The sequence below is a fragment of the Clarias gariepinus genome, chromosome 6 (assembly GCF_024256425.1).
Source record: "Clarias gariepinus isolate MV-2021 ecotype Netherlands chromosome 6, CGAR_prim_01v2, whole genome shotgun sequence".
NCBI classification, from domain to species: domain Eukaryota; kingdom Metazoa; phylum Chordata; class Actinopteri; order Siluriformes; family Clariidae; genus Clarias; species Clarias gariepinus.
The window spans coordinates 13,203,260-13,229,417 of record NC_071105.1 but is presented as its reverse complement, the minus strand read 5'-3'; the positions used below and the strand labels follow the sequence as shown (position 1 = coordinate 13,229,417).

Genomic DNA, 26,158 nt, shown 5'->3' with positions numbered 1-26,158 from the left:
GAAACGCCAATCAGCCAACAACACATGTCTTTGGAATTTGAGGAAAGCCACAAAGCACAGGAAGAACATGCCATCTTTACACACACACAGATTACAATCCCAACCCTGGGGCTGTTAAGCAATAGTGTTTACCACTGTGCCAGTGTGCCACAAATACTGAAAATTTGCTGCAATATGATGCAATTGTTTTTCAGTTTAGTTTAGTAGTTTTTTCTTTAGTTAGCTTGACAAACAGCAAAAATTCAACTCCTAATACTATCACTTATGATCTTAGCAACAATAATGATGTAAACACTCGTGAACATGGACAAGGATGGACAGCTGTAGCTGTAGCTGTAGCACGTGTCTGTTTAAAATTTTTAATTTTGCTTTAATTGTTTACACATTGCAATTTTGGGATTATAAACATTAGGGAAAAGGAAAAATGTGGTGTTCATTTTTGTTTCATTTTAAATATATTTCAGCAAATATGTTGCTACTAAATCTGTAGTTAAGTAAATAGTGCAACTACTTATACCTAGCTAATGCCCAAAATTGCATAAGGGACACAATGTGTAGATTTTAAGTTTAAGATTTCTATAAGTAAAGCAAAAAGATTAATACTGTATAATCAGTAGCTGACTCCCACCATCTCTTTATTGATTTTTTCAATGATCTATTGATCTCTTTATTGTTTTACCCTAAACATACACATTGGAGCCACCATTATTTCTTATCTATGCTACAACATGAATTTCCGAACCTGGTTGAACATGTGAATTCTCTTATATTGTTTGACAATAAAATATTTATAAATTACAGTAACTGAAGTGGAAAGTAGACGGCAAACCATCATTAGCAAAACAGCTCTCGTTCTGTCTTTGTCCATATTGGTCTTTAGAAGTCTCCTTTAGCTTAGATTACATTTTTGAAAATTAATATGACTAAGGAGCAGTTTGCACAAAACAAAGACTGATCCATTTAAAAGGCACTTATGCAAAATTACATTTTTATTCATTTTAAGGCATTCAGATGGAAATTTCATTGTGTGTTGACAAAAAATATGAGGGGAAAAAAGCATTTCCTCCTTTTTGTAATTTTTTCATTAAAAAAAGGTTTTAAAAAGCCAATAAGATTTTCCCTTAATGTGACCTCATATAAGAAGATACTTTCCCCTCCAGCTGCTCAGCTCGAGCCAGCTCTGCTGGTGGGGTGTGGCTTGGGAGTAGCTCATTTACATAGACACTGAAGCAGCATGTTGGAAAGAGGAGTAAAACAGAGGCACTTAGAAATGTAAAGAAATGCATTATCAGAAAGATATTTTAGCTGAAGCATTAACCAACATCTTTTGCGGGAGCTCTGAGACGTGTGTTAACTTATTGGGGAACAAAGGGTAATATTTGTAATATTGTATAAAATTTGTAAATGTAAAGAACTTAAAGAAATGTCAGGTTTAAATGATAAAGTGCATTTTTTGGGCTAATTTGTATGAATAAAGAAATGTTCTGCATTATGATTACCATTCAGGAAGCCACGAAATTACTCTCTTTTTTGCACAAGTAAACGTTTAAAAGTTGTCTTCTTTCTTTCTGTTTAAAATACCTTATTCTGGTTCCCTGTCTCTTCTTTTTCACTTGCCCTGGGCGTTTGGAAGCATTTCAGGGGTGAGAATATTTTGGTTTCAAGTAACTTCAGTAAGAAAGAAATCTGCTTGAGACACTGACACCAAGGTTGATGAGACAGTTGGTGTCAAAAGCATTGTATTGTCCCTGAGATTTCTTTGTGCTTACTCGGCCTGCGGCTCTGCAGACCCATTTCCTCCTGCCCACTGAAATGCTAATGGTCCTAACATTAAAAAGGTGAGTTGACTTTTGATGAGAAACACAACACCACCAGAGTAATTATAGGAAATAAAGGTGAGTTTTTTTAGGAGGGTCTGGATGTCTATAACGAGGCTGGTCATATTATTCTCTCTTTGGATGGCAGCTTAGACTGGGTGAGAAATACTTTTTACTGACATTCAACAGCCCACAGTTGAATTTCAGACCCAGCGTAGCCTGCAAAAGAACAGATTCTACTGCGATCCGTCCAGTGAAATTCCACGAGATGTGTTTGTGAGAAAGTTATGCAAGATATTTCACGGGGCGTTATTCATTAATGAACTTTTGTTACGTACAAAAGGCTTTTTACTCTCATCCACTCATCCACTCTCCCTCTCTTTGTTCTTGAGTACATATTTATCTCACGTGCTGTGTGTGGGACACTTTCACGACCACAAGATTTTAGTCGCACATGTGTGTATAGCCGGAAGCGCTCGCTCCAGACAGCGAGCTAGAAAATGACAGGAATTGCGCCTAGAAATCTCAGGAAATGTTCGCAATTTTTCTCCACATTCCTTTGCAGTTGAGTGAGCCTCCCAACCCGAGTGCCTCCTATCAGGAAGCGGGGAACAATGGGAGCAGAGTGGCAGAAACACGTAGGCAGACAGACGGCTCGAGGTGGAGGGGGTTGTAGAGCCACAGCCATTATTTCTCCCCCCTCGTCCTCACCCAGCAGTCCACTCAGAGCAGCAACCAGGCTGGACTACTCACAATGGACAACAATGGCTGAATGCTAAGTTTACCTTTAGAATCCATTGTTCATATCAGACATATAAAAATCACTGTACCGGAGTATATTTGAGCAGAAAGAATATTCATAGAAATTATTACAGCTTTTTCTTCAGAAAACTTGGATGTTGCAACTTCCTGTTGAATGTCTGACTAGTGTATCATTCCAAATATTTTACAGGGTGAATGTGCACTTAAATAAAACATTTTTCAGAGCTTATGATAGATGACTCCTGGAAAGGAATATTCACATGAGGTGTTTAATGATTCACATATAAATGCCGAAAGAAAAACATAAATGTTGTGTATTATATGGAATTGTTCATATTTTCATTTGCTGGTCACTGAGATAAACCTTTTTAAATTTAACATTCACTTTGTCACAGGTCTGTGTGCATGGAAATTACATGTTCTCCCTTTGCTTGGTGGGTTTCTTCCAGGTACTCCGGTTTTCTTCCCACAGTCTAAAGACAAGCAGATTAGACCAGTTGGCCTGCCCTTAGTGTGTGTGTGTGTTCATGTGTGCCCTGCAATAGATTGGCACCATGTCCTGGATGTACCCTGCCTAGTGTCTGAAGTCTCCTGGGATAGGCTGCAGGCTCCCCCCATCCCTGTAATTGGTTTAAACAATATAGAAGATGAATGAATTATGGAATTCATTAATTAACATTAACTTCTTTGAAATCTTAACAATATTATGCATACCAGGAGTTCATATCTTAATTTCATAACACATTTATTTTTACACCATACCCTACAATTATAAACTGATACCATTTAAGGAAATCCATTTACAATCACCAGTTATGATCACCAGTCGCCTGTTTGTGTCAGGCTGGGGAAAAAAAGAACAGAAACTGCACTTGGAATAAAATAAAAATCTGTAATTGTTGTTAGAATTCCTTTAAAGTCTTATCTTTGGCTTTGTTAATTTAACAATAAAAATTCTATTATAATACAATGGAAATGTAAATTACACAATTGTATAATGGTAATAATAATGGTAATTAGCTAAATAGTGATAAGTAATGTAAAGCACTGCTTATATGAAACTGTTCAATGAATCATCAGAACAAAAAATTAAAAGCTTAGGATCTGGATGTCTAGTGTGTATATATGTACAGTAAGCATGTTTAAGAGATCTGTGTTTACTATTCCACATACAGTAATAACACAAACTGTTTGCTGTACTGTTTCTACATGAATTATCACCTCCTAAATCTTAATATAGCATTAACAATCCTTACTGTAAAACAAGATACCAGGAAAAAAGTCACACACTTTAACAGTGCCATGTCTAAGTCAGCTGAAACATCTGGCCATTTACACATCATTGGCCCACTGATTATATCAGATTTTAACATGAATAAAGCACATTCCAGTCTTAAGTATATATTTCATAACGACCCAAAGAAAGTCAGATTGATAACAGCTAATGGGTAAATGCCCCTTGAATAATATGTATGCTGTATAGCTATAGATGCCAGGTGCTGTAAGCATTCTGCACAATACAAAGAGATTACATTTAGCAGCTGGGTGCTGTGACACACCGCCCATCCCCACCACCTGGCCTATATGTGTGTGTGTGTGTGTGTAGTGTCACTAGGCTACAGCCTTAAAAGCATCCATCTCATTTCAGCCGTTGCTGAGTTGCCTGAGGCTCTCTGGACCGTATGGCCTTGGGAGACAACTTTATCTGCCCTGGAAGTGATCGCTTAGTGGACCATCTGCTCTTAGATGGGTCTGCACAGAGATGAAAACTGATCCCTTCTATTATCGATCTTCTTCTGAAGACAAAGCTGAGTGTATTAACTCTAAAAGTGTAGTGTACAGTCACTTCCACTCATGCCACATGATCGTGTTACTGTAGGACAAGAACAGAATGTGCGTTCAGTGACAGAACCTGGTTTTATTCAGAGGCAGGTCACATCTTATAGATAGAGTTTTACGTTACTCTCACATTTACCTTATTTAATATAAATATATATTTTATCTGCCTTTCTGTCTGTCTGTCTGAATTATATTCTGCATTTTCATGTTCTTCTGGATTTAAAATCTACTTTCGGGTATTATTATCCAATTGAAATCTCTGTCTGCGAAGATTGTCAGCATTCAGATGTCAGAGTTTTGAAGAAAGAAGTCCAATTGACTCAACTCTCACATGTAAAGTAGGACAAAATCCATACATAGAAAAAATAAAGTTCAAGATGCAAGTGTTTACTGGATAACTAATGGAACTGGGATACACTGGAATCGAGAAACACACATAAACACTTAAATGTTTTAAGATTTTAAATACAACTTTTAAAGGTTCCCCTAAAGGTACAACCAAAGAACAATGAACTTATAATCACATGGTTTGTAGAAACCCTGTGTATACACTAAGGTTTTATTTCCACTTGATTTCTTATCTCATTTTTTTGTTTTGTTTTAAACATTCTCTTTTACATGTGGTGTAAGTTTTCAGATGTGATTTCTCATGTTCTTTCAGAAGACAAAGAAAGGACGCCTTTATTTTATTACGTCACATATACATTACAGCAAGGTGAAATTCTTTCTATTATATAACCCAGCTTGTTAGGAAGCTGCTGTTACATTGTCTCTGGAGCAGGCTCCCACAGAGGCAGCTTTATGGTGCTGGGGATTGAACCTCCTACCTTCTCATCATTGCGACACCACTGCTCACGCAGCTTCACACATCATTTACATTCATCTTACTTGAATCACTCGTTCAATTCCAATGCAGAACATTTGAATTCTTTTACCCGTTATTCACTTGTGATCACATCCTGTAGGAGCAAGGAGCATTCAAAATGCCCAGTGTAACCAACATCAATGTAGCATAGGCATAGTAGGAAAAACCCCACATAAATAACGTGAACCACAAAGTGTAGGAGTGCCATTAGGACGAATATGAGTGACCTGACTACTGATTTAGACTCTAAGCAATCATTGTAAATTTGGAGTAGGATATTTATATAGAATTATAAATATATCCATCTAAGATGATAGATAGATAGATAGATAGATAGATAGATAGATAGATAGATAGATAGATAGATAGATAGACAGATAGGACAGAAATACATATATGACCAAGTGTAAGCCTAATCATTGATAAAATACATATAACTTCTTTTTGGAAATGAAAACCCTTATTTGTACAGGATTTTTTTTTATAATAATAACAATAATAATGAAAATAATATGCTTCTAATAATTGCAAATTTTACCAAAGTGTTCTAAGTTGGTATAAGGGCCCCTTAATAAACCCATCAATGCCATGGGTAAAAGCGCAGTACTATTGTCATTGGGCTTGGTTGGACATTTTCATATAGACTGCCTTCGTCACAACAGCTCCCTATGCTTTGAGATAAAGCAGAGAGCCTGCAAGGCACGTCAGACCATGCTGATTTCCCACCTGCTTCTGCTCTAATAGGCGTGAGGAATGTGGAGCGAAAGTGAGAGAATACCTCTCATTGATAAAGCTGCTGAGAGCAGGACAGGTGCTGAGACCACAGCTTTGTTCAGGCATGGCTGGGGGGAGTTGAGGACTGTTGGTAAACATTTCAAATGAAGCGGGTTTAAAACAGCAATAAGTCAGCGAGAAAATGGAGCATTAGCATTTCTACAGTTCTGAAATGTGTAACTGAATAATGTGTATACATTAGTGTATTTTTTTTCTTGTTTAAGGACATTTTAGAGAAAGCAATGGTGCATAATGTCTTCATACACGACATATGGCGCTGGAGAATGGACAGGTGCAGTTCCTGTTAAGGCTGCGGGTTTAACTTCCCTTGCCTTGTTTACACAAAAACAGCAGCACCCACCGAGCCCACATCCACAGCCAGTTGCCAGTCATCTGCACAAAGACACCACCGCCTCTAAAAAGGCATTGAAAGAGCTTTTGAAGAGTCGTTATGCAAAATTAAGAGCTTATGCTGTCTACTTGGGACAGGTATATTATATTTAAAATTTCTATGTAATTCAATTTTTTCTTAAATGAAACACCTGTTCATTATGCAGTAATGGCAGGTCTGAATTTTTATGGGTTAAGACAAAGAATTGCATGCTTTCAAAAAATTCACACAAATTCTGTACACAGATCAGCCAACATGAAGCCAATAACACTGATTAAGTGCTGTATCAAAAAGCTTTAAAAAGGGCGAAACTGTGATGGCTAGGCAACTGGTTGGAACAACTCCACAATAGCAGGTCTTGTGAGATGTTCCCAGTATGCTGTAGTCAGTACCAGCATAAAAGAGCTCCAAGGAAGAAAACCAATGACAGCTAGTTATGGGCTTCAAAGGTTTACTAGCATGCTTGGGGCATGAGAGCTAGTCCATCTTGCCTGATCCCACAGAAGAGCTACTGTAGCACAAACTGCTAAAAAAGCTGTAATTTTTTTTTTACACAGTTCTTACATAAACAACAGAAATAGACGAAATTGGTGCTATCTGGTGAATAATGTTTTCTTTTACTCCGGGAAGAAGTGTGATGGTCTGGGCAATGTTCTGTTGGGGAACCTTCTGCTAATGTCTAGTTGCAGATACCACAGCACATATCCAGAGGTCCAGGCCTTGATGCCTCAGAGCTGTTTTGGAGGCGCATGGGAAACCATACAATATTATGTGCTAAACACTTCCCGATGACGAGTTAGCTTTGTCTTTAAACAACATCAGAAAATGGATTCTTGTCCCATCATAAACAGTTTGTGTTTATAATACAAACAAGAGCTCTCGGGGTACTGAAGTACTTTTATGCGACACTGATATCATGGAATGTCCTACCTGCAGTTAACGTAAGGGCAAGTTCCAACATGACTCATTTTTCAATACTCAGCATCCGTGCTGTTCTGTTGTTGTACCAATAACACAAAGGTTAACTTTTTTTCCTTCACCTTGAAGTAGAACAGTAAAAAAAAAAAGCAGTCAGCATAACCCACACTGCATTACAGGTTGTATTTAACATAGGTGTACAACCTCTCTTGGTTGCAAAAGTGCTTAATGAAAAGTGGAATGAGATGCCAATTACGACTTGTCTGTGCTTATTTAGTAAATGTCATGGAGTAAGCCATAGTGATCAGAGCTGCTGTCTTTAGTCCCAAACACACACTGCTCCTTTGTTCTTTTTGTGGACTCCGAGGCACAGGCCAAAGCTGCCTTTGTACTCTTTTTACGGTGCGGGAGAAAGTTGTAACCTGCCTTTGAAGGCGGCTGTCAGTGGGACATTTGGGTCCAATTAAGATCTAAAAGAGCAGACGTAACATGTATGTCATGGAGAGCAGGCACAGAACCTTACATAGCCTACCTGGAGAGCTGATACTTCTATTTCTGTTCCAGCTCAAGCTCAGCACATATGTTTTAAAGGATGTTTGACAAACAGCTTAATTTCTAAATGATATTCAATGCTGATTTACTAGTTTTGGTTGTTATCGTCAGTGTTTGTAATGATCTTAGGCTTAAGTCTAATATTGGTATTTAATTTGATTAAAATTTGGTATCAGATATCAGTCTTAGACATAATCCTATATAGCACATAGATAGTTTCTTCTACCTAGGTTATGAAAATAACCTCTTTCTGATTTTTTTATTCATATGGAAACACTATCACTTCAACTGTTTAGAAGTATTATAGGTCCTGTATTATAACCACTGCTTGTTTATGAACCAGACCTGCGTTATGCATAACCCTGACATATGATGAGCATGACGTGGAAACCTGAGTGACAGCTGAGAAAACCGTCTAGATGCCTCAGAGAGAGGCGAAAACAATGCAAGGCAGTGATGAGGATGGTCACAGACAATTACAATTTTCTAAGAGGGACTCAAGGACGCATGCAGCTGTCATGTTTGTGTGGATGTGTGTGGGGGTAGAGGGGGAGACGGGCGTGGGGGAGGTGGGGTGGGGCGTTGGGCCATTAGTGGGCCACAGTGGCCTTCTGGCAATGATGAATTTGGTTAGGCAAATGAGAGGTCAACGGGCTTGGGGAAACATGGCTGATAAGGATCTTCTCTCCTTTAGCAGCTGCACTCCGACCCCTGATAAGTTATGACCTCTGGGCGCAGTGGCTCGGTGCACAGCTCCTTATATGATAAGCACTAACGAATGGATGTGACATTGAGGGGAAATATGCAAATCCGAGCACTGGCTGTTTGAATGAGCATGAAGAATTTTTGCATACTAGGAGACGTCTCCAAAGCAGAGGGCTTCTCTTAAGCTATTGAGGTTCAGTTAAGTGGATGAGTGTATTTGGTTTGGTCGAGTTAACAAATAAAGTCAATATAAATACAAAAAGCACTGTGTTTCTAATGGAAGTGGTGCTCATTAGCCTTATGTGACTTGCTCGAGCAGCTTTCAATGGATGATCTGTTTGTCGTCGGAGCTCTGGTGAGGAATTCATGCTGTAGGCAGGTGCACTTCGGGTCTATTCAACTGCACACGCTCGTGTAAATACAGTTTAAGACCAGTTGTTTAACACACTCCTCGCACCATTCTGGTGTTTGCTGTTTGTCCGTTACAGCCCTCGCAAACAGTATGAGTTCTGTGTTCATTTAAGAAGGTCAACAACGCTCTACGTCTGCCATTCATGACACTCTGGAAAACATTTACTGTACTTAAAAGATCTTGCCTATTGTATTGAACTGTTTATTGAAATAATCGTCCTACTTATAATTGGCGTGGTAAGATGGGTCTAATAATAATAATAAGAAAAAGAAGGAGAATTATTATTATTGTTGTTGTTGTTGGTTTTTATTCTGAATGCTTTAGGGACATTTCATAAACAGTGATCATTGGAAAGAAGAAAGTCATAAAAGAGCCGGTACTAATTTATCTCATAATTTATTACCTGCTCATTTGTTACAGGAATGTGTTTATCATCTGAACATGGCCATAAAAGCCACACTTGATTTCAGGATTGTGTTATATAACATTCAAAGGTGCTTACCTCTATCTTTATAGGCTTTCACTTAGGCACAAGTATTCGCCAGCCAACTACTGCACTCGAAAAAGAAAGTATGTGCATACAAATTACCAGAATATTTGTTAGAATGACGTCTGACTCAGATGTTTTGTTTAGCAAATATCTAATTGATAACAAATATTACTACTAGAGATAAACTACTTAAACTATTAATATAACATTTACGTATATCGAAAAACTACCTATTTTATTATTTTATCTCTTTTGGCCGAAGGAACATGACTTCTTTTGGAATACAACTTAGATGTTAGATGGTATTAATGACTTTAAAATGTAATTTTAGAAATAATGGTGTGTATGAATTGCTTACACAAATGCTATCTATTAAGTATACTTTAAAGCATAAAAAAATGAGAGAATCCTGTTGTTATGTAATGTAATCTCTATCCCATATGGCTACAAATGTGCACGCACACACACACACACACACACACACAAACACACAAACACACACACTGCTATTGTGTGGTGTACATGTGGCAGCTCAGGCATTCAAGCGTGCAGAAGTGTTGTTTGTCGAGAAAAGCCTAATTAAGTAGAAAATGTGAGCACCCTTCCTCACCCCCGCTTTTCCTGGCCATAATGGCGAACACGCCGGCCCCCTTTGCTCATGCTAATGTGTGGAATGCAGCCATTTCCTCCCTGTGGAGGAAGACAAAGAGAGTCAAGGTCGAGGCAGCCAGGTCCATCTTTCTCTCACCTCTGACCCATCTTTGCTGGACAAACGATGTCTCGTGTTTCACTGTTCACATTACACATATGTCCTAAGTGCATTTCTGTTATAGGAATAATGGCAATAGATTTTTACAGTAAGTGACATCATCTTCATCTTCATCATCGTTTAGAGGCAACTGCTCAAGTGTTGGGGAAATGGAATCTATATCCAGTAATTAAACTAAGAAAAATTGGATCATTTCACAGGCTTGTGCAGTGATTCACATTTACTGATGGTTAATCATTAACATGTGTACAACTGTAATTCTACAGATAATAGCTTCCCTCTAAATTCACCCTTTACGTTTAATGTAGTCAGTCAACAACAGCTTTTGTTTGGTGTTCAGCACTGTTACAAATTCAGCACTGTTTTCTAGTAAGGTATTTGTGTTTTATCTAGGTTATAGTTGAGATTTGCTCGCTAACTGGAAAGAGACCTTTAAACAGATCTTATTATTATTATTATTATTGTGTACCTACACATTCAGGACAAACTGCACACAAGAACAAATAAGAACTTTCTACATAGCTGCTGTACATAAACAATGTGCCTTTATTCAGTATTTGAGCCTTTTTGTGCCGTTTGCTGACCTTCAGGCGTGTTCTGTATAACTGAGATGCGAACAAACACATCAACCATGACAAAGCTCATTTGGTACTGTGAGAAAGAGCTTACATCGATGGCATCATAAAAGCCTGAAAAAAGTCCTTCATCAATGAGGGGCAAAAAGGAGCCAGGTAGAGGTGTGCAAAAAACCACAGGAATTCAACTATGAAGAACTGGAGTAAGGATAAATTTCAACTTTGGCCAAAACCTCATTGTCTTATGGTTAATGGATGAGTTAAAGAGGCATACAAGCCTCCTTCAAGAAGGATCAGGGATGATCTGGGGCAGCTTCAGCATGGCGGGAATTGGAGGTTATCCTGAAAAACATTCACTTCCTTTTGCTCTGAATATGATCCCCAACTTCAGCTGAGGATTGCTTGTTTTTTTTCCAACAGGACAATGCTTCATGCCACACAGCAAGGTCAGTCAAGGTGTGTATGGGGGGCAGATCTAGACTCTGACAAGGCCAGCCCAATCTCCAGATCTGAACCCCATTGAAAACCTCTGGAATGTGATCAAGAGGAAGATGGATGGTCACAAGCCATCAAACAAAGCTGAACTGCTTGAATTTTTGCAGCAAGAGTGGCATAAGGTTCCCCAAAAGCAATGTAAAAGACTGAAGATACAGATGGAAGCATTAAATACAAATGTCTGAATGTTCCTTAGTTAAAACATTAGTACCATAATGTTATGAAACCAAAAATGACCTTGTTTTATTTGCATTATTCAACATCAGAAAACATTTCATTTTTTATGTTGTTATTAAAATGTGTTGACATTTTCTTGTCATTAATGCTATTCTTTTTAAATAATATATTATGTCTTTTCTTAGACATTCCTGCAGTTCAGCATTGTACTTTAGTTGTATGTTTTTTTGGCTGTGTGCTTTAAATGCTGCAGTTGTGTTACTGTCTTTTCAATAAAGTATCTATCTATCTATCTATCTATCTATCTATCTATCTATCTATCTATCTATCTATCTATCTATCCATCCATCCATCCATCCATCCATCCATCCATTCATTCATTCATCCATCCATCCATCTATCTATCTACACACCTATAAAAAGTCAATCCACAGAAATCGATAATTTTGCAGTGTGGGCTAATAGAGCTGTAAATATACCGTGGTGGCCAGAAATATTGAGACAATAAGTGAAATTCAGTGTTTAAATGATAATCAAAAAAAATTACTATAGCCTACAACGATCAGTATTTAGTATGAAGGACATTATTCTCTAAAACCTGCTGGATCCAGGAGAATACAGAGTCATAAAAATGTCTGCAGTACTCTGATGTCCAAGCCTGCTTAATTGTTTCCTGAAGCTCATGTACAGACGATGGTTTCTTGACTGCTACTGCCTTCTTCACCATTGTCTAACAGTTTTCTATTGGGGTTAGGTCTGGAGATAACCCAGATCATGGCTCCGGAAGATAAATACCGTTATCACATAGCCAATTCTTACAGTTAATTAGCACAGCTCTTCAGCCAGATAAGAAGCAATTAGTGACATCACCTGTTTTGTGCACAGGGAGAACTATATTAACTATATTACATGGCATATGGTGTCTCAATATTTTTGGCCACTCGCCTACTTATATGTTTGTGGGTGTGAGTATGTGTGAATGATGTAGCTGTGGGTACATATGTGTGTAAATCTTATCAGGGTGCAATGGGGGTTGGACTGTTCAGGAGCAGATGGTAGACCTCTCGCTGTAATGTCTGCCATGGGGATAACAATACGTCTCTCTGAAAGCTTATTAAGGGGGTGGGCTATTTCACTCTATGGACAGCTGGCAGGCAGCATGCCTCAAACACACACACACACACACACACACACATACATACATACATAAACCCTTCCCTCCCTCACTGTCCACACAGATACACATTAAGCAATTAAGCGCAGAATTTAAATATTCACCAGCAAACTTAAACTTTAAAAACGATCCTGTACTGCACAGAAGTAAACCCGAAATCTAATGTTTCCAGTTCTGGAGTCTGGGTTAGCAGTTATTATTTAAAGCTCTTTAGTAACAATAGAAAATAGAAATATATCATACTGACTTTCTGTAACCTGTGAAAGTAATTCAATGTGCACTCTAACTTCCTGCAGCAAAAGGTCTGTTCATTTCCTTTCACAGGAGCTAACTGCCATTCATTCATTGTTTTTTTTCCTTTTCTTTTTAAAAACGCTACAAAAGAAAAAAGCCAAGTGACTGTATGTAAAACAGCTGTCACACATTTTAGGTGTTTAACATAAAAAGTCAAATTTTGGTCGGGGAACAGGACACTAAAACAAAGTTTACAAACTTTCACAGCAGAGAAGAAGCTTTTAATCAGAAGCACTTTGTGCAGTTTACATCTTATACACTATATAAGACCATATCACAGATACACTGTATGGACAAAAGTATTTGGCCCAACCTGCGATGACATTGTGTCCAAATACATATACTCCAATGTGGAGTTGGTCGGCTTTTTGCAGCTCTAACAGCTTCCATTCTTTTGAAGTGTTTCTGTGGTAATTTGTGCTTATTCATACTGTAGAGAATTTATGAGGTCAGGCACTGATATTGGACAAGAAGGAAGGCCTGGTTCGCAATCCCAAAGATGGTCGATGTGGTTGAGGTCAGGGCTCTGAGCGTGCCAGTCACACCAAACTCATCGAACCATCTCTTTCTAGGCGTTGCTTTGTGCACTGAGGCACAGTCATGTTGAAATAGTAAAGGGCCTTCTCCAAAGTGGTGCCTCAATGTTGGAAGCACAAAATTGTCCAAAATGTCTTGGTATGCTGAAGCATTAAGTTTGCTCTTCACTGGGGATAAGTAACTTAATTGAAATACCTGAATTTTAATAATTAACAGGTTTGGACAAATACAGATTTGTCCATATAATATACAAAAAACTATATGGACAAATTGGTATGTTATACATATGAATAATCAGTGAGCTTTTATTTTATTTTTTATTTATTTATTTTGTTTACTTGTGAGCAGAGGGAAAATTAAAGTGACTAATTATTATTATTATTATTAAAGGTGCAGACTTGCAGTAGGCCCAGTTTGTGTGCGCGCGCTCCGCCCCTCCCCCTCCTCTCCGCGCTCCCGCGGCCGCGTGTTGGACCGGTGGGGGCGCGCGCAGCTCCGCATTCCAATCATTCCAGGCGCGTCGAACAATCGCGCCTCGCGCTTTATTAGTGGCGCAGCTCGCCGTGCCTCACTCTAGCGCAGGAGCTCAAGAGGGAAGCACCAATGGAAATACACACTCTTCCTTTACATCTCGTTTAGGATTATATTCTTCCGAAGAGCTACGAATTATCCCACCTTCCTCAAATTGTTTTTTTTTTTTTATTCTCGTTTCCGTGATGCTTCTGTGATTTCGGTGAGTTTAATGTTTATTTCTTTTTCCAGAGTAAGGAGAACGATCTCGCTCTCACTCCAGCGGATAGTTTTCATTTTTTTTCTCGAGTGACCAATGATGTTACCTTAAGCGTTACAGTTTTTAAATAAACAATTTGCTGAGCTTGTAGTACTAGTGCAACATCTGGATCTTATTGTTTGTTGTTTTGTTTGATGTTTGTCTGTAAGCGTTGCAGAACAAAAATGAAAGCCAATCCATATTTTAAGCGGTTCGTTATGGAATTCACGCTTCTGTTCACTTGTGGCATTTCTCTTTAGGATACAAGTTTTCAAACATGAGTCAAGTGAGAATTTGTGTACTCTACAGCCTCTGAATTATACACATAAAGCCTTTAAATATTATTATTACTGTTATATACTTTTCCCAATTCCTGCGTTTTTCACATTAATCTGGGAGGTGTAGTTGAAGGTGAGGCAATGGAAAAGAATTCGCAGCAGGAAATAACTGACGCAATGGCTGGTGCAGAAATGTTACTCTCCAGTAAAGTCCTGAGTTCTATATATATATATATATATATATATATATATTTTTTTTTTGTCTTTTGTAACAGGACCATGGTATATAAAATGCTAATGTTTAGTTTGGATATTTTTTCTAGACTTCCAACTGCACAGAATGCAAGCTAATTTATTTACTGTGTTTCCAGATTGACCAAGCACAAGCGGGAATTACTTCTACACAAAGTGTGATTTGAGCTGATTTTGTGCAAACAAATTGACTGAGATGAGAACTGCAGAGGAGTCGTCAGGCACGGTGCTGCACCGGCTCATCCAAGAGCAGCTGCGCTACGGAAATCCTACAGACACACGCGCTCTTCTGGCCATCCAGCAGCAGGCACTTCGTGGAAGTAGCAGCAGTAGTGGTGGAGGCGCTGGGAGCCCACGCTCGTCTCTTGAAAGCCTTACACAAGAGGAGTCGCACTTCCTCCAGACGTCCATGCGTCAGGAGCCACAGGGACAGGAGCACCAGAGTGACTACCAGCACTCCGAGAGCTCAGCGTGCCATCTCTACCAGCTCCACACAGAGGAGCTGCCCACCTACGAGGAGGCCAAAGCTCACTCACAGTATTTAGCTGCACAGAGGGGTCTGGCTGGCCTTCAGCAGATTGGACCAGAGATGCTCAGCCCAGATTCGGGCCTCGAACAGGACCAGAACATGTGGGATCTAAAACGAGAGCATGCTCGATCACTAAGCGAGCGTCTCATGCAGCTGTCACTGGAGAGGAATGGGACCCATGACCAGGTGCCTATGAGCTCGTCACACAGCTACCCCCAGCTGTCCAGCAGTGCTGCCGCTGGTGTTCATGATGAGCCAGATCACCGTGGGCCACCCCCAGAATACCCATTTATGGTCAAAGCCCCTGGATATATGATGAGCCATTCTCAGGAGAATGGACTCTATTACAGGGAACCTCCTGCTTTCCACTCTCAGCATCACAGGTAAATGCACAAGCATTCAGCCATATTATGGTACAGTCCATTTCTTAATGTATTCATCAACAGTTACTCAAATCTGCCTCTGTTCATACTAGGTACGTTCAGGCCCAAACTCAAGTGGCTCGCCAAAACAACCTGCCTACAGTGACCCCTGCTGACCAAGAGGTCATAGTCGGAGGCTATAGTATCCCTGCTCCCAATCCTCAAATGGAGCAACTGATTAAGGAAAATGAGCGGCTAAAAAGAGAAGTGGAGAGTTACAGTGAGAAAGCAGCAAGACTGCAAAAGGTAATTGCTTTATGTCCTAACCTGGCATCTTGAAACACCCATTTCCTTTGGAAAATAATTGCCTGTTTGGGTTAATAGCAGCCAACATTCTGCATTTCATAGAGATTAGTTCTTTAGAAATGTGTCTGAGTGATTCATTTAGTACAAAACGCCTTCATTCCCAATAACAAAATGATTGAATTCTAAAATTTTGATTACTATCCAAAGGCATAATATGTTTGCTCATGACTGAAGTTCAGAGCACTTTCATGTAATAAAATGTCAGTAGCAAATGTAAGAATGCTATGGTAAATCGAAGGTAGCCAAGGTAAAAAACCTTTTCTCCATCTTACTAAAAGAAGATTATCTATGATCATGCACATTCTATAGAGCAGACCCTGCTCCTCTGGATCAATAGGCCATAAAGCGAACAAAAAAAGGAGGGGCTATGCTGAGCTGTTCTGAGGTTTCTTTTGTTTGCTGGTTGGAGCAGATGTCTAAGCTCATCCCAATGTCCCTGCGAGTGAAGAGGGGATTGTGGGCATCCTGCATCTGACCGCCTGAACCTCACAGCTGTGAATTCCCAGACTGAATGGCCTCTTTCATTTTCACCCCCAAAGCATGACCCCACATGGATGCCTCTGTCTGTTTTTGCTGTGTTTGTAAAGCAGGCTAAGTAAGGCAGCATTTCTGTTCTGTACCTGTGATTGGTCTCTTTGGTAACATGTAGTACATGTACAATAAATGGCATGTCTTTAATGTATCCTGTTCCTTTGTTCCTTTGACTTGCCATGTCATGCAGAAAAAATGAATGTGCAAACACCTGGGACCTAGAAGTGCTTTTTCTGGAATGTTGATTCAATTCCCAGTCCCCAAAGAGCCTGAGATTGATTCACTTGTAGGAAAACACAATGAGCATAGAAGCTGAACGTTTTTCATTCCTACTGATCTCAGCTCAATTACAGTACCTCTAGCTGTAACACATAAAGAGGTTCCTTTAATCTTATTCAGGTGGCCACTGAGGAATTCCTGTGATCAAATGTAAAAAGAAATTATTTGACTGACTTAAAAGGATTCTATTCTTTTCCTCTTCTCAGTTGGAGCAGGAGATTCAGAGGATATCCGAAGCATACGAGACACTCATGAGGGGGTCGGCAAAGAGAGAGTCCCTTGAAAAAACCATGAGGAACAAGCTTGAGTGTGAAATCAAGAGACTTCATGACTTCAACAGAGACCTTAGGGGTAAGTTCTGTTTGGAAGATGTTTCGCATACTTGAGTAAATCCCTTTTAGGGTTGCAACATAGTGTTTTACACGGAGCCATTGGTTGCACACTTGGTTTCTGCCAAATATGAATTTACACCGCATCTGTGTCTTATTTTAGACCGCCTGGAAACAGCTAATAAACAGAGAGCAGCCATGGAAGATCAAGATCACAACCAGCACGTCTTTGCCAAACTGGCCGAACAAAGTATGTAAAAAATTTGTTTCAAATGAGTGTTCTTTCAATTTGTTGTTAAACTCTGGGCTGGTGCAGCAGTTTAGGCTTTTTGTCATAACTGGTACATACCTTAACATTCTTCCAGCAAACACTCCTCCACATGTTTATGATAGCTGTAATTCCTGAGAAAGCTTTTGTTTTGACAAATTGCATTCCAAGATTACTCGCCCATTAGCATTGCAAAGGCCAGCTCTCCTGTGACAAATTATAATGGCACGTTGAGTTGTGCCTCGTTTGTGTTAGCTGAGGCCCAGCAGAAGGGAGAACATGCTCTCATCCAACTGAGAGAGAGAGCTGCTCTCAGAACTTGAGAGCCAGCCATTATTAACAGCATCAGTAAATGTGGCCTGGATTCCAGAAATATTTTCAGGTATTTTGGGCTATTCCATGCTTCTGGAATTCATCCCACCCCCTCTGCTCAGTAGAAGAGGCCCAGATCACCCTTCTGTGAAAGCCTAAGATACCCAGTCCAGATTTAAGCAAGACCTGGCCCACTTTCTTTCCTTGTTTGGGCATAGTGGTGTTAAAGTATGCAGAACCAGGCATGGAGTAATCAGGTATTGTGCAATGCTGAGAGAGGTATTCAGGTCCTGATGGCACTGGCATCTCTGAAGGGGTTCTGGTATGTTCTGGTATGTTGTTCACCCCCGCTGCTCAGGCCAAGTTGTTTGATTTGACCCTTTGTGAATTACAGCCCTTTCGCAAGAATGTTAATTTGGACCTTGAGCTGGAAAGTAATCTGCTGAAAGCGAGCCTTAGTTCGTCATATAATGGAAATGCTTTCTCTCAAGTACTGAGATGTTTGCCTTAAAGGCACCATGGCTCCTTATATTAACACTAATGCGCATGTGTTGACATTTTTCGACATGGCAGATTCTGATATCTACTTTCAGAATCTACTATTGGTTCAAGAGAGGAGGTAATTCAACGTCTCATATCTTGAAGCAATACATACGATAAAACTCCTGTGACCTTGAGGAGCTTTTTTTTTTCGTTTACTTGTTTACCACATGACCAAAGGCATTTCAGAGTCCCAGTGGATATAAAGACATGCCTGTTTGAGTAAGTGGATAAGAGGAAGTCTGCATTCCTTTTCTGTCCAGCATTTCAGGTTGTATAATCAGGGCTTGAGTACTAGAGAGAGCTGAATAACTAATGTGCTCTTTTGTGTTTTTTCTTAATTGCAACATATTTAGTCCTAAAAGATAAGCTAATGGAGGTAGAATAGTGCGTTCTCAATGCCATGCAATGTTAAGTGCTAATTGGGGAGGCTGAATTTTGTGTACAAAATTGTAGTGTAGTTGGTAGCCTGGGAATTTTGCCGAATCTCTGGAATGCTGGGTCAGAGGACAGTCCAGACAGGCGTGTGTAAATCAAGCAGCCGTCTTTTGTTCCAGGCTCCTGTGGGAAGTTTGTCTCACGAGGATCCGTTAGAATGAAGCCTGGGGAATGCTGTAGGCACACCCTAGAACTTAAGTGTTACTATTCATTTTGTGGCCCTCGTAACAACTATGCTCAGTGTCTCTGCCACTGTGACGCAGTTCATTTCAAGTTGAGAACAAGAGGACACATGCCAGAAATGCTTCTGTAGTACATCTCTAGCATTATTGTAAAAAAAAAAAAAGTGGGACCAGTTACGGAGCAGAAACAGCTCACCTATTCCGTATCTTTTTCTTTGTATGTTTAGATGAGGAGCATCAGCGAGAACGAGAGCAGCTCAAGCGTGACTTGCAGTGTCTAAGAGCTTCTGGAGAGGAGTGGTGTCGGCGTCGTGAGGTGTTGGAGCAGGCTTTGGTATCTGCTCAGACCCGGAATAGACAGCTGGAGGAAGAACTACGTAAGAAAAGGGCATATGTGGAGAAGGTAGAAAGGCTACAAAGTGCTTTGGGCCAGCTTCAGGCCGCATGTGAGAAAAGGGAGGCTCTGGAGATGAAACTTCGTACCCGACTGGAACAGGAGCTGAAGAGCCTAAGGGCACAGCAGGTAAATCCTTTTTCGTCTTTTGGACATGACAGATTGCCTGAGTGCTTGTTTTGGGTTTTTCTTTGTAACTTACCATTTTGTCTTTTCCATTTTTCAGTGGCAGTCTCAGGGCCAGCAGGCGATCAACACTTCCACATCCAGCCTGAATGCCACCTCTTTGCAGCAGCGTCTAAGGGAGAGAGAAGAGCGCATCCTGGCTTTGGAGGCCGACATCACCCGCTGGGAGCAGAAGTATCTGGAGGAGAGCACAATGCGCCAGTTCGCCATGGATGCTGCAGCCACAGCTGCTGCCCAAAGGTGAGTGACTGTAGAAAGTACCTCACAGGGAATTATTTCATCCTTATGTGCATGACTGTAATGTATTTGGCTTCCTTGTTGCAGGGATACAACAATCATAAACCATTCTCCACGGCACTCGCCCAACAACAGCTTCAATGGAGTCTTGCCATCATCTGACCACAGACATCAGGAGATGGAGAACAGGTACTTGTCTATTAACTTGTCTATTGTCAAGTGGCAAACATCTTGAGGGTTATAATACAAGGAAAAATTTTGTCAACAACCTTGAGTGATTAATCCATTGTGTTGTCCTGATTAGAATCCGAGCCCTGTATGCCAAGCTTCTAGAGAAGGACGCCATGATTAAGGTCCTGCAAGAGCGCTCACGAAGGGAGCAGGCCCGTCCTGAACTTTCAGGCCTTCGCCCAGCTCGATCCGTCCCCTCTATCAGCACCGTCACAACTACATCTACTGCACGGCCCAAAGGTGAGAGGGTCAGAGGTTAGCAAGCCAGGCTTAAAAACGCCTAGGCAAGATAGTGTGTATATATATATATATATATATATATATATATATTTTTTTTTTTATTTTTTTTTTTTATTTTTTTGAATTTTTTCCCTGACAACTGGTAGCTTCTTTCGTGGACGACTATGTAAAGTTAGCCTGGAAAGAATGTGCTTATCCAAAATAATGTTGCAAAGGCTGCCTTCGATGCGCCTCAAATAGGACTGGTGTTGTGAATTGAAATGCATTTCAACTCCCCATTCTGGAATAGACTAGCCAAAATAGATAGGGATGTCTACGATGGAGCAGATGTGTTAAGGAAGGGTGAAGAAGCACTTGGGTGTTGGAGCCAGCAATTAAACTGCTTCCTTTTTCTGTCTGTGTTGACAGGGAAGAGCCTCTCGGATGACCAGACGGCAGCCGTGATGCCTTCTGCGCCTCATTCGCTTGCTGAGACCAGGAGCCGAGACTGCAGCACCCAGTGTGATGAGCAGACAGAGCCAGCCATTTCAACAAAAGTCTCTGAAAAGACACTTGCACCCAGCTCTGGTGTGTAACCGATAATAATCAAGTTCCTAAAATTCAGTCGGAACAACATTTCATAAAAATATGTTTGGTTAATTGGTTTATGGCTATTACTGCCTAAAAAAACTATTAAGATGCATTAATACATTGTATACACCAAGGTTAAAAAGTAACATGTAGAGCACATGGGGTTGGTTAAAGTGGACTCTCAGTGCACACCATTTTGAGAAATATGTACGTCAACTGTAAAGTAAATTTTCCTCCTGTATCTTTTTGCAGATACAACCACAGAAAAGCCTCAGACCCCAACTCTGGTCAGTGCTGCCAAGAGCGTCGAGAGTGAAGTGGTGGAGATTCTCATCTAAAGACCTTGGAAAGGAACATTAACTCAATCCTGTTTCATGTAGACATGAAAGGCGTTTGCCTCGACAGCATCTGAATCTGTGAAAAACTTGTGAGAATTGCCAAGCAAGATCTTCTCATCTTTAATGGTGCTTGAGAAGCCGGTCCGCTTTGTGGCAGACTAAAGGGGCTAAAAGAGAGAAAGAGGGGAACCCCAGATTCCTGCCCAGTGCAGAGAGGAGAGCTGTGCTCCCTATTCTTATAGTAAAACAGACAGTGCTGGGAAATCTCTCCTGGTTCACCTCTGAATCCAAGGTACTTGTACAGGACTCTGCAGAACTCCAAGAGGCTGCTGTGAAATGGCATAAGAACATTTAAAACAGTAAATCTGTGAGCTTTTATTGCCATGTATTTTTATTTATGATAATTGCTGCTGAATTGTGTGTGAGGTTTCCTTAAAGAGTGTTGAGTGTGTGTGTATGTGAGTAGGAACAAGACACTTTTTTTTTTTTTTTTTTTTTTGGAATGTCTGTTTCTTGACACCGAACTGTTTTGTCACGTTCATTTTCCCTTGAAGCATTATACAAGGGCAGCATCTTTCTGTGTAAGACTATATCCTGCATTCCTGGATGAAACACACAGTCACTTTGGTCATTCTGACCACTAAATGTCCCAAAAAAGAATGATAAGGTTTGCGGGATGCCGAGTATAGCGTAAACCGGCAGGCTTAGGGTTACACCATTTACCAGAATAGTTGGGTAAATACCGATTGACTGAACTCTGACACTCCCTTTGACTAAATTAACATTACAGTTGGCGTTCTTATTATAATTGGCTGCCAGTGGGCTTCTCTCACACTGTTTTAAGCAGTGGAATGAGAAGCCTCCTTTTGTGGACTTGCGCTGCTGGGCACGTACTTGTGTCTTTTAGCGACACTTAAGTGTTGTCAGTCGATGGAAGCGCTGAGGGGAGGCTGATGTTTTAAATGCCACATTATCATTTTGGGCCTCTAACAGCATCTACCCAGCATGCCCCTGTCCTTCACTGACAAGCTGGAGCTGCAGTCTTACATGCAGGAATGTTCCTGCTTGGGGAAAAAGGCTCTCTGTAGCCTGACCTCTGGCCTGTGTGAAATGATTGGCATTCACGCTACTATTCTCTTTCTGGGTCTATTTATTTCCTTGATGTTATGGTAGCTGGTTCTACTATGAACACTTAAATCATAATATGGATACATACATCAGCTTCTTCATATTTGACCATGTTTCATCATCTTGGATGTTATAGTACTAATAATCAATTGTACCTTTTTATTTACGGAATGCAGCTAAAATGATAGTTGATGTGGTATTATAAAATAGTTACTGTCTTAACTTGCATTTCTATAGTCAAAGCGGCTGCGTGTGTGAGTGCGTGTTGTGACTTCTCTTTTAAGGCTAGTAAACGTGTGTGGGATTTTGTGGTAAAATAAGAGTAGACACATTTGTCCTATGTGGAAGGCAATTCTCACTCTAGACTGGAAATGTGGGTAATCAGTATTGTACCATGTCCTTTACTGTCACTGAAGCTACTTTTCTCCCTTACCCTGTGTCCAACACAAATTATTTGCTGGCCAATGATTTGTAGTGGGAGACAATGAATTACTCTCTACTTGGACTGTTTACAGAAAGAGCTGTTTGGTAAAGAAAAGATGTTAATATATTTTGTATATTATGCCTTTATAGTATCTAGTGACATCAACATAATGCCAAAGATTTGCATTACAAATAAGTTATATATTAAGAATATTAGAACTAGTAAGTTCAAGTGTAGACACCTTGCTCAAACTGGTTGACCCATACTTAGATGTTGCTGTGAACTTCTGAAATGGGATTATTTTGTATGCCATTAACATTTCATTAACTAAATAAAACTTTAATATATATATTTTCAAAAAGAAATTGGTCGTGTCCATTTCTCCCTCTCTCTCTCTCTCTCTCTTTTAATTTACTAGGAATGTACTCGGGGGAAGAAAAAGTGTTGTTGTGCTGTGACCCTTTTTTTTTTTTTTTAAACCAGTGCAAGTCTGTACAAACGTCTCTAATCTAAGTCCCTTCATCGGCATGTTTGGTATCTTTCGCTGCACACAGAAGAAAGCAGCCTTGCTGTGGGAAAACCACTCTGCCCCATTTGAGTGCTAGTGGGCAAACCTGCATTGCAAATATGTCCCTCACTTCATACCCCTATAGTAACCATGCTGCTCTTCTTTAACAAGAATGTTCACACAAAGAGGCTCTCATGCTGCTGATGAGATTCTGTACATTTTTTGAGAATTTTCATGAAAAAAGCTTACTGTTTTTGGGAAATTTTTTACCAAAAGAAAGTAATTGAATAATTCATCTCCTCTAATCAAATCAGCTGCATGACTTTGGACTGTGGAAGGAAACCCACTAAGTAAGGGAAAAACATGCACAAAACTCCACACACACACAAACAATGTGGATAAGACTGGATTCCTGACCCCTGAAAGTACAGTACGATTATAAAATTCAAGATTCACAGAACTTTATTAATCCCAAAAAGAAAATTACTTAAACACGACTAGGCAATTAAATGTCTTTATTTAATTATACATTATAAGAACAGCAGGGTAATTGATTCGTTGACCAAACTATGTCTGATTTAAGTCAAATCAAGTCAAGTACTCTTTTATTGTCACTTCAACCATATACAGTTTAGTACACAGTGAAACGAAACAACGTTCCTCCAGAACCGAGGTGCTACAGTACATACAACATAAATGAACAGTGGCTAATTAAGAAACCTAATTAGCTAACTAGCTGGGACAAGACAGATTGACATTTTAAGTTAACAGTTCAGAGAACTATCTACATTTTTATACAATATTTGGTGATATGTTGCTTGTTAGCATTGTTAGTATTGTATTCTCAGTTGACCTAATGCATTACAGACCAAAAATAAATAAAAAAAATTAACAAAGAAGTTAGCTATGAGCAAACTGGTAGCATGACAAGCAGTTAAATCATGGGCGATGTTTCCTGGCTTACCCATTACTTATTATACCACAGACCAAAACAATCGAGGGAAAACATGGACAATTTTACGGTTTTGTACATTTTAAACATACTATATGCTTAACTTTTGTACAAATGAGATGCGCACTATCCCTTGTGACTATGGTTTTATCCCACTGCAGACCACACCCTTGCAATGTTAAAGGCTTCTCTTTTGTTTGACTTCCGGATCAAAGTCCTGTGGAGCATTCACAGAGCGCCTGGCCTAATTTCTGTGTCCAATTAAGTTATTATTTTTTTTAAGTTCAGCATTTATTTGTCACATAAACATTACTGCACAGTGAATTTCACCCATTGCAGACAGGGTTAAGAGCCTTGCTTAAGGGTCCAACAGCGACAACCCTGGTCTCGCACCACTGACCTTCCGATCAGTAACTCAGAGCCTTAACACACTGAGCCACCAGCGCCCTGAAGTAGCTCCTCTCCAAACCACATAATCTGGGGTTGACTTCGATTTAGTACAATTTCAGTTTACGTTTATTTTAGAAGTCTGTTTTTAGTCAGACTAACACATTTAGTCAGACTAATACAACATCATGTAATTGTGGTAAACACTAAAGCACCATGCAACCTTTTAGAAATCCAAATTAAGGAATAGACAGCAAAGTAAGCTGTTTCCTGCCATAATCATGTCACTTTTAATGTTGCAATATAATGGAGGTTACACACTGAAATTACTTCATTATGCCCACTTTATTAAAGTGTATTTTGTATAGAAATGCACATACTAAAATCTGTAAATTTAAAAAAAAAAAAAAAAAAAACCTGCCTGCTATCTATCATGTCTGATTTATTAAAAATTGTCGAAATTTTGTTTCTCCCTATAAACACCAATGTTTGATTACACTAGGCAGGCAGTAAGGTCTAACAGGGATAATAATAATTAAAAAAAAAACACACAGAACAAACCAACAATTAGCGCCGCAATTGCCAAGCACACCATTAGGATTTCAAAATAAACATGTTTCAGGGTTGTGTTTTCCATTAACTGGCCCACTACAACACAGCTCAGCTTGTATATGGAAACGCATTACTCACACTCTGAGCATAGTAATGCTACAAACAAAGCGATCTTTACTTGAGTGATAGATGAATACCTGGGATCTAATCTCATCTTGATACAGCAAAATGTTCAAAATTCCAGTACAAAAGGGGAAGAAGAAAAAAAAAGCCAAGGTTAATAACCAAGTGAGTACACAGTGCTACGGTTTATTTTATTACATTTTAGTGCTTGTAACTGCTCCCTCAGGCAGCACTGTGAGAGCACTACCTCATGTGTTTTTATGATGGTTGAAGCCACTCCAGTGATTAATGATGACAATCTGTCTGGAACGGTTTCACCTTTCCTCCCTTTTTTGGCTTCTTTCTGTAACGTTAATCTCGCAAGAACTCTTGACTCTAGGCATTCGGCACATTTTTGAAATAGTCACCTCAAGAATTCAGACAGTTGATTCACTAGGCGGGAGATGATGCTTTCTTTAAGTGTGTCTGGATGGGTGATTGTGAGATGCGTAAGGAACATACGCTTCTTCGTGTTTGTGGCCTTACACGAGTTATGAGTAATGCCTTACTCCATGAAATGTTATGAGAAATTCTTAGTTTTCTGCTGGGCTCCTGTTGATAGGTGCAATGTGGCATTCCTTAAATGTTTGGAAGGTTTCTTGTGTCTTGGGTATATTTGTGGCATAAGGGTGTGACTTTACTCGGCTCAGGAAGGGGAGACCGAAGCAAAGCCACCTGAGGAATGTCTCACTCTGGCCACACGGAGAAGAACAAGGTGGTCTCTGCATGCTTCAAGGTCACTTTCTCTGACTGTTTTCAGTAAAGTACTCAGTCATTGTCTGGTGTATTAAAGGACTATAACGCCCAGTATACCAGTCATTACACTAGAATCTTTGCTGTCTTCTTTAAACATCCTTTAACAGCGTAT

At 39.8% G+C, this 26,158-nt stretch overlaps 1 protein-coding gene across 1 annotated transcript; it reads left to right on the top strand.

The window, feature by feature from the left end:
• Window positions 1-14,107: 14,107 nt before the first annotated feature.
• Window positions 14,108-23,094, top strand: amotl2a (angiomotin like 2a). Its single transcript, XM_053498796.1, has 11 exons — window positions 14,108-14,279; window positions 14,965-15,757; window positions 15,850-16,042; window positions 17,119-17,263; window positions 17,405-17,491; window positions 19,209-19,504; window positions 19,602-19,801; window positions 19,886-19,987; window positions 20,103-20,269; window positions 20,678-20,836; window positions 21,092-23,094. Exons 2-11 carry the CDS (start codon window positions 15,042-15,044, stop codon window positions 21,175-21,177), a joined length of 2,151 nt encoding a protein of 716 aa, XP_053354771.1. The 5' UTR covers window positions 14,108-14,279; window positions 14,965-15,041; the 3' UTR covers window positions 21,178-23,094.
• The last annotated feature ends 3,064 nt before the right edge of the window (window positions 23,095-26,158 follow it).

Excerpts from the sequence above, each read along its gene's own strand:
- amotl2a (XM_053498796.1), top strand. The coding sequence starts at position 15,042 with ATGAGAACTGCAGAGGAGTCGTCAGGCACGGTGCTGCACCGGCTCATC. Across the intron at positions 19,505-19,601 it reads AGAGCCTAAGGGCACAGCAG|TGGCAGTCTCAGGGCCAGCA; the intron begins GTAAATCCTTTT and ends TCCATTTTTCAG. Across the intron at positions 20,837-21,091 it reads GACACTTGCACCCAGCTCTG|ATACAACCACAGAAAAGCCT; the intron begins GTGTGTAACCGA and ends ATCTTTTTGCAG.